The sequence below is a fragment of the Nicotiana attenuata genome, unplaced genomic scaffold (assembly GCF_001879085.1).
Source record: "Nicotiana attenuata strain UT unplaced genomic scaffold, NIATTr2, whole genome shotgun sequence".
NCBI classification, from domain to species: domain Eukaryota; kingdom Viridiplantae; phylum Streptophyta; class Magnoliopsida; order Solanales; family Solanaceae; genus Nicotiana; species Nicotiana attenuata.
The window spans coordinates 15,978-25,616 of NW_017675733.1; the positions used below are offsets into that span (position 1 = coordinate 15,978).

The window sequence follows — 9,639 nt, forward strand, 5'->3', positions numbered from 1 at the left end:
CATCTTGTAGAACCAATTCAATCGACAATATAGTGCCTGGATTAAAACGATCCGGTACTTCCCACAAACGGACAACACGAACTTTCAACTTCCATTGCATCTTCGAAATTGTTATATCCTTGATGAAATCAATGTGAGTAGCCATCTTTTGCATAAGCCCTAAGTTTTCTTGAAATCTTGATAGAAGAAGGAACTTTAGAATTGAAGAACATGTAGTTGAGGAAGAAATATAAACTCCTCTACGCTTGAGCAGTTGATACCCAGTATACGAAACGTGGGTTAAGCAGTTGATTCCATCGTGATTTTGCAGAGAATATTTAGGTTAAGTTGAAGGTAAAAAGTAATTACCTAATATTGTGGAGTAAAAGGTTTTAACAAATAAATTGTTTTAATAATTTAAAAAAATTAAAAATTCAGATAATTTAAGAGGAGTTTGAACGGTTTAGAACTGAAAGGTTTTGAAGGCCCCTCCTATTTTTGAGGAAGGCGGCGGTTTTTTAACAAATACAATGGTTTTTTCGAAATTCAATGATTTAATAATTGAAAAAAATTTGAAAATTTAAAAATTGCACAGAAGTTGGAACTGTTTACTCATGAGTGGTTTGAATTTTACTTCCACAAAATTAGGAGCAATGTCTTAACATGCCATGTGTCATTTTATTGTTCTGCCATTTGGCTTCATGAGAGGCCTTTTTCTTTAGCTTTTAATTACAGATAGATGTGGCTAATGGCTAACCGTATAGGATTGGAGAAGTTTCCTTTTTTTTTAAAACCAAAATAGGAAGTAAAGATATAAAGACAGGATTAATAAGATGGAGAGCCTAACAAAAATACGGCAACATTGGTATCATAAATCAACACCCTCGTCAAGCCCTTTAGAACTAATTATCACATTTGAATCAATTTGTTTGTCGAACTTCTTTTTACGCCTGGTTTCAAATTCTTGAAATCCTTCCATCTGAAAGAAAAGTAGTCAGTGGAGACCTCCATTAGTGACTTTTTTCAGGATGCACGGAAGTGAGCACAATAGTGACTTACTTGTTGAAATTGGTCCATGGAAATGGGGTTGCCATGTAGGGCTATGCTTTGCAGACCCTTGCATTCTTTTAATAAATTTAAAGGCATCTGAGAAAATGTGAACCAACATATTAATAGTTAAAAGATGTCTATAAAATAAACACATGAGCTAGTAGAAGAGTAAATCCCAGGATGATAATGCCTTAAAGACAAGAAACTACTTAGAAGTGTAAACAAATGACTTCAAATGAAGATTACTTTGCAAATATCTATATTTGGCACAACGACTATTTCATATCTTAAGTTAAACACACGAGGATGTTTCAGTTTCAGTATCCCTATGCAAAGCTTCCTCTTCATTAAAAAAAAATGCTTTTCCATGCTTGTCTTATGGTTGATGAAGAGCTATATAACATATTTATATACAACTCTGTTGAATAGTCTTTTGTAAGGAAAAGGGGGGGGGGGGGGGGGGGAGAGAGGGAGAGAGAACACTACAAGCATCAAAAGAAAATTTCAGTCTATAACAAAGTAAATATCGGTTTTACTCAAAAATATTACGTGATACAGACAGTAAAAGCTTAGATCTACTTATACTTACCATGCTTTTGCACATGTCCATGAGTGTGTATGTGAGAGAGAGAGAGAGAGAGAGAGGAAATTTTGAAAATTACCTGATTGAGATTATTATTGTTCAAACAGAGTGATTTTAGTTGAATGAGATTGCAAGTTGAACCAGGAAGCTCTTCAATAGAGTTATCTGTAACAGAAGCAATCATAGGCTCAAGAGAAAGCAATAGAAGTACTAACTGTGAATCTGAGAAAAAAGGAGAAAAGAAAATGATATTATATATCAACTCAAAATGGCTACTACAAAGACTAGTCTTCTCAGATGTAAGAAGGAAAAGAGTTTCTAATGTTCAATTTGATATGCATACAAAGCTCCGAAAAGACTAGTCTTCTCAGATGTAAGAAGGAAAAGAGTTTCTAATGTTCAATTTGATATGCATACAAAGCTCCGAAAAGACTAGTCTTCTCAGATGTAAGATGGAAAAGAGTTTCTAATGTTCAATTTGATATGCATACAAAGCTCTGACGCCCAGGAAACCAATGGAAAAGGAGAGACAGAAAAATCAGAAGGATTATGAGCTAAAGATGAAGGTACCATTTGCTTGCAGTTCTTCCAAAGAAAAGCAACTTCCAATTGATTCCGGAAGAGACTTTAACTTGTTGTTTGAAACATTTAACAAAACCAACTGCATTGCCAACAGATATTATAAATTCTAAAGCTCAAAAATTTTCAGTGAAAAGGAACTGAGAAGATGCCAGTCTAAGCAGTATGACCTTCACACACACAGACAGAGAGAAAAAACATCATCTAGAATTCAGAAATAGCTGATAATCTTTTAATAACAATATGTGCAATTGTAAAAACCCTTCTAGAGTCAACAGAACCATCGAACTTGATTCAAAGCCCCCAATTTATCACCTCAAGACAACAACCATGAGAATTTGAATGATAAGTTATAACTACGAGTCTACACAGTACTTACTCTGTTTAACAGTGACAATGAAAAGACAGTGGGAAACTAATCAAAATATTAAGCAAGAGGTGTAAGATAAATGTCATAATAAGAGCTTACTAGCACAATTGAGAAATAAATTAGGCTTTCTTTCATAAAAAACATGTATCAACAGAAACCTGCAGCTTAAGCAAAATAGTCCTGGATATCAAGTTAGAAGAATTCTCCAAACAAAGGCATTGGCAAGATCAAAACTGAAGTAATTCTTTTATCACCAAACACCTTTACAGTAAAAATATTTTAACAAACAATAAAAGAATGTAGAAGCAATAACTTTATTGGCACATTAAATGAACTGACAAAGCAGGTAACAGATAAAGTGTAATGAATCACTCACACTACGCAAGCTCCCGATTGTGTCAGGCAAGCTCGTCAACAAGTTCGATGAAACAGACAGACGCTCAAGTTTCACCAGCTGCCCCACTGAACATATGAAGTTTCTACGCTTAGAACAGAGATAAGAAAAAGGTACTCCACTCAACATGAGTGACCTAACATATCTGCACTTACATTCATCAGGCAAGTTTGTGATCCGATTCCCATCAAATGTTGCCACTTTCAAAGACTGAAGCAATCCCAAATTCATGGGAAGGCGCTCAATAACGTTATCAGCTAAAATCTGAATAGAGATAATTGGAAATACAATTTTTTGCTCTTAGTATCAGATAATCAACTTAAGAAATACGGTCATCATTAATAGGAATATGTTCAATTTTAAGAAACGAAAAAAAAAAAAAGAGGGAGAGCAGGATATTGTACTTACAAGACGTTGTAAGTTAGTTAGTTTGTTGATCTCCATGGGAATTTCAACTGTCACAACATAATAGTAAGAATTAGCTTCCAAGAAAACAATCTTTAGGAAAATAAGAGAAAGAAGTATACGAAAACAATCTTCTAGTAGCATTTGTTTTATACTCTAAAATGATAATAAATATATACATAAAATTATGAGCTCAAGAAACTAAAGAGCAATACCCAGTTTATTGTGCGTTAAGTCGAGGGTACGTACAGATCTTTCCAGGTCAAAAACTTCATCAGGAAATGTCTGTTTACAGAAACAAAAAAGATAGTCAAACAAACATTTCATCACAAATATTCGACCTTTTTCAAATGGGCCAACTGAATTGCCTTATTTAACTATATTAAGCATTTCATCACGGTAAGCATCATCCATCAAACACTAATCAAACATATATGAGAATACAATGGATTTGAAGTCCAAAATCATATTTTTCAGAAATAGTGAAACGAAAGGCGATGCATTAAAAGTACCATGAGATAAACATTATATGAACTGTGATTGCAATAAGAAGCGGTAATTAATTGTAATCAGAAAAAGAAAATAAAACAATTTAAGAAGGAAGAGTCGGCGAGCATGTCTAATTAAACTTAATCAGATATTACAGAGAAAAATAATAAAGGGAGCAACAACAAGGCGAGAAGAATGGGGTAAGGAAATGCCTTCAATTTGGAGTCGCGTAAAGCAACGATGCCTGTGGAACGCCATCGCGAAATTGTGCTAGCATCAGCTGCCTTGCTGCTGCGGCAACCCATATATCACTCGAATATTATATATACGCACAAAACGCTTTGAGAATTAGATTGAAATCATGGGTTAAATGATTGGAAAATCTAGAATAAAAAGGTCTTCAACTGGTTCAGGGAACGGCGTTGAAGACCTTTTTGTTTACCGGTCCCCGGAGCCCGGAGGGACCCAAAGGCGTTTAAGCCGACGACTATATGAAACTCAGAGAGAAAGGGAATGGCGACGACTTTTGAATGGTTTGCTTTTGATGTTATTGCTTGAGGTGGGGTCTTGGGTATCTATTATTTTTGTCGTCACACGAGTGGTGATGCACTTTATGTAAAACTATTTCATTTTTAGTTTGTTCCAAACCTCTTCCTAAATTTGATAACAATACAGCGTAAACTTACTATTTTATTCTTAATGATAAACTTTTATAACTATACAAATACTTTGGGCCCTTTTTAACTTGTTTAGTATCACAAATTTCAATAATCGTTCATTTTTCTTAAACTACGTGCCCAGCCAAACAGATTTACATAAATTGGAACGGAGGGAGTACTACGTAATATTATTTTTCCACTCTCGTTTTACTTTTTTTTTTCTTAATAGAGGTTGCCCTTGAATCGTGCAAATGAAAGGTTGAAGACAAGTCTTCGGTGGAATATTGAAGAACAATAATAATTATATACATTTCAATCTTATTACAATTACTCGTTTTTATTGCACATGTATACTGAGTCATGTAATATACAATTTTGCAAAATAATATTAATATTATTGAAACAAAAGTCTTTTGTAAAGACTTACACATGAAATATTAAGAATAAGTTTTGTGAATGATTAATGTGGATTGTCATGTAGTAGCTTATTTGTCGAGGTCAAGATGATTGAATGTCATCCGAGTATAAGAAGATGAACAATTAAAGTTTAATTAGACACTTCTGTTTTTCTTTTACTTATTTTAATTTTATAAAGTATACATGTAATGAAACACATCTCACTAATGCTTTCATATAGAGTATATATAGACAATATTCTTGGTGTATGTTCCTTTCATCTATTTTCATTGCTCTGTTATGATCATTACACTTTATCGACAGTGCAACATAAATTGGCCATGTGAGAATACATGTTGCCATAGATACAATTCACCACTAGAGATTTTTTTTTCTTTTTTGTGTTATTGCAAAACATAAACATACATAAAAAAAAAAAAATTGGATGAATTTGAAAGAATATATTAGGGGGAAAAAGTAAATTGTTAGAATATTTTGGTAGCAAATTTGCTCGTTGTAATTTCTGCATGTATGGTATCGATTTATCATCTTTCGTATTTTTCTAAAATCACCATCACCTTCACCAAAATTTAACCATAAAATTATCAGTTATTTGATCATACCTATATTTCAAAAAAAAAAAATTTCAACAACTTATCCATATAGTATGTTAAATGATCATTTTCAATGAAACTTGTATGATTTTAGCCTACCTTTTATTTATAGCTATTATTTTTGTTGGACTTTAAGCCATTGGGCTTTAAAGTAGAAGAAGTGTGAATTGGAAATGGAGGGAAATTAAAAATTTGAAGAACTGAACTTTTGTCTTGCACTTTGTCCCTTATTGGTGAGGGACAACCACATTTGTGTGCTTATATATAGAATCACTTCTTAAAGCTCTTAAAAGGTCGCGTCGTCGTCGTCGCTTTGGCTTCGGCTTCGGCTTCGGATTTGTCAAATGATCGATAAGATTATTTTTGGACAAAATTTATTTAATTATTTAATAATTAATTAAATGCCAAATCACTGCTGAAAATACGCCAGAACCCTGCTGAAGGTTCAGAGGGCCTCTCTGACCGCTGTTCTGCCGCGACCGCGCTAGAACCACGGCAGGCTGATTCAGAGAGCCTCTCTGACCGAGGTTCTGCCGCGACCGCGGTACAACCGCGGCAGGCAGCGTATTCTTCTGAAAAGTCACCTTTTCCAGACACCTCTTCTGATAATTGCCTATAAATTCTGAGGCAAGGCTCCATTTTCTACACACGAAAAATACTCCAGAACTTCTTTCTTTCTGAATATACTGCATCCTAATTCGCAGTCTCTCTCTCTCTCTCTCTCTCAAATTCGTAAGTGTGATTTTGCTCCGTTCTTTAAGTTCGTTGGTATCCTGCAGTTTGTATTGCCACTGCTACAGGAAGGTTTATTCCGTTTTATCCTGGGAGGATTTAATCCATTACCTTGGCAACGTGTGAGGGGGTTAAAATTCCTTAAGGACACAGAAGAAAATTGTGGACTCGGAATATTTCTTAAACTCTTCTGTTTTTCCAGTTTCTTTTATTTTTCTAACAGTTTTTTTCCTGATTTTTGGTTTAACACAGTAACGATCACAAGCTTAAGGAATTTTATTCTAACGTTTCTGTGTTGAAACATATATTAAACTGTTATTCATATTTTGTATACTGTTTTCGAGACTAAAGCCTTGTTGCTTTCTACTCCAATAATTCTTTCTGTCCGGTTTAATGTACATAAAAACTTTGCCGGAATAATAAACGTACGGGTTTGAAGTATATAAAAACTTCACCATTGTTACGTGTTGTATGTTTGGTTTGATATTCAGTTTGAAGATATCAAAACTTCACTGATTTAACAAAGTTCTGTATTGTTTTCAACTTTACAGAAATATGATGAAAACCAAACTAATGGAAGTGTTGCGGGAACGGGTGCTACTGTTACGAGTGCTGCTGTCTCGTCAAGCCGTTCTACTCCTGCTCATGCTATGGCACCGGCAGAAAAACCCGGAAAGTTTTCCGGTATTGACTTCAAACGCTGGCAAATGAAGATGCTCTTCTATCTTACTACATTGAGTTTGCAACGTTTCATCAAGGAGGATCCTCCGGTCATGGCTGAAAATACTCCGGATGATGAACGACTTGTTGTAACTGAAGCATGGAAACATTCTGATTTCCTGTGCAAAAATTACATTTTGAGTTGTTTGGAAGATGGCTTGTACAATGTCTATAGTGTCATGGAAACTTCAAAAGTGTTATGGAATGCGCTTGAGAAGAAGTACAAGACTGAGGATGCCGGACTTAAGAAGTTCGTGGCTGCAAGGTTCTTGGATTTCAAGATGATTGACACTAGGTCGGTCATAACTCAAGTCCAAGAACTACAAGTCATTGTACATGACCTCCTTGCTGAAGGTATGACCCAAATCAATAATTTTATTAATAAGATTTATCTTATTATTAATAATGAATTTGTTATTGAAGGTATGGTCATAAATGAGGCCTTTCAAGTCGCTGCTTTCATTGAGAAGTTACCTCCGCTGTGGAAGGATTTTAAGAACTATCTTAAACACAAACGGAAGGAAATGACACTAGAAGACTTGATTGTTCGTTTGAGGATAGAAGAGGACAACAAAAATGCTGAAAAGAAGTCACGTGGACACTCGACAATAATGGGGGCAAACATTGTTGAGGAGGCACCACAAAATAAGAAGAGGAAGAAAGCTTCTGGACCAAAGAATTACCCAAGTAAGAAGAAGTTCAAGGGTAATTGCCACAACTGTGGAAAATCTGGGCATAAGGCAGTGGATTGTCGTGCGCCAAAGAATGATAAGAAGAAAAAGAATCAAGCCAACATGGTTGAAGATGAAATGGAAGACTTGTGTGCCATGTTGTCTGAATGCAACTTGGTAGGAAATCCGAAAGAATGGTGGATAGATTCTGGAGCCACCCGCCATGTTTGTGCTAACAAGGAGTTATTTTCTTCTTATGCCCCCGCAGGTCCCGACGAGACAATCTTCATGGGAAATTCATCTACGGCCAAAATTGAAGGAGTTGGCAAGATTGCGTTGAAGATGACGTCGGGAAAAATAGTGACTCTAAACCAAGTCCTCCATGTTCCAGAAATTCGCAAGAATCTTGTGTCTACCTCACTTCTTGTCAAGAATGGATTCAAATGTATTTTTGTTTCTAATAGTGTTGTACTAAGTAAGAACGATTTGTATGTAGGAAAAGGTTACCTAAATGAGGGCCTTTTTAAGCTAAATGTAATAGCAGTTCCTATCAATAAAGTGAATGCTTCTTCTTACTTGCTTGAGTCAAACACTTTATGGCATTCGCGTTTAGGTCACGTAAACTTCAAAACATTGCGAAAGATGATAAATCTAGAAGTATTGCCAAAATTTGATTGCATTAATTCCAAATGTCAAATATGTGTGGAATCAAAGTATGCTAAGCATCCTTATAAGTCCGTTGAAAGGAATTCAAGTCCTTTAGACTTAATTCACACAGATATTTGCGACATGAAGTCAACACCATCTCGCGGTGGGAAAAAGTATTTTATTACTTTTATTGACGATAGCACGAGATACTGCTATGTTTATTTACTTAATAGTAAAGATGAGGCAATTGATGCTTTCAAGCAATACAAGAGTGAAGTTGAAACGCAACTAAACAAAAAGATCAAAATGATAAGAAGTGATAGGGGTGGCGAATATGAATCTCCTTTTGAAGAAATATGTTTGGAAAATGGCATTATTCACCAAACAACTGCCCCTTACTCTCCACAATCTAATGGAATTGCGGAGAGAAAGAATCGAACGTTGAAAGAGATGATGAATGCGTTGTTGATAAGTTCTGGTTTACCACAGAACTTGTGGGGGGAAGCTATACTTACAGCTAACCGAATAATCAACCGTGTACCTCATAGTAAAACACAGTCCATTCCTTATGAAAAATGGAAAGGAAGGAAGCCCAGCTTGAAATACTTCAAAGTGTGGGGGTGTTTAGCTAAGGTACAAGTTCCTAAACCTAAAAGGGTTAAGATAGGTCCAAAAACGGTTGATTGTGTATTTATTGGATATGTAACCAATAGCAAGGCATATCGTTTTCTGGTTCATAAATCAGAAAATCCTGAGATTCACGTTAATACGATAATAGAATCAGATAATGCTGAATTCTTTGAAACTATTTATCCGTATAAAAAGGAAAGTGAAGTGACCTACCAAAAGTCAAAACGACCTCGGGAGGAAATAACAGATGGTATGCCTAATGAGGAAAATCCGAGAAGAAGTAAACGTCAACGGACATCTACTTCATTCGGTCCAGATTTTCTGACTTTCCTGCTAGAAAATGAGCCTCGTACCTTCAAGGAAGCAATGTCTTCCTCAGAAGCACAATATTGGAAAGAAGCTGTCAATAGTGAAATAGAATCCATATTGAGCAACCATACCTGGGAATTGGTTGATCTTCCTCCAGGTAACAAAACATTGGGTTCTAAATGGATTTTCAAGAAGAAAATGAAAGACGATGGTACTATTGACAAATACAAGGCAAGACTTGTTGTCAAAGGATTTAGACAGCGAGAAGGTCTTGACTATTTTGACACATACTCGCCGGTAACAAGAATTACATCCATTCGGATGCTAATAGCGTTAGCCGCCTTGTATGGTCTTCAAATCCATCAAATGGATGTAAAAACAGCCTTCTTAAATGGTGATCTAGAGGAAGAA

The 9,639-nt window shown here is 35.4% G+C and overlaps 1 protein-coding gene across 1 annotated transcript; it reads right to left on the reverse strand.

Annotated features, from left to right (window-relative positions):
* Positions 1–584: 584 nt before the first annotated feature.
* Positions 585–4,436, reverse strand: LOC109220383 (plant intracellular Ras-group-related LRR protein 7-like). The gene is made up of 9 exons (XM_019384845.1): positions 4,062–4,436; positions 3,576–3,645; positions 3,364–3,410; positions 3,111–3,219; positions 2,938–3,023; positions 2,183–2,273; positions 1,692–1,777; positions 1,039–1,125; positions 585–958 (listed from the first exon to the last, which is right to left on the reverse strand). Exons 1-9 carry the CDS (start codon positions 4,152–4,154, stop codon positions 848–850), a joined length of 780 nt encoding a protein of 259 aa, XP_019240390.1. The 5' UTR covers positions 4,155–4,436; the 3' UTR covers positions 585–847.
* Between the last annotated feature and the right edge of the window lie 5,203 nt (positions 4,437–9,639).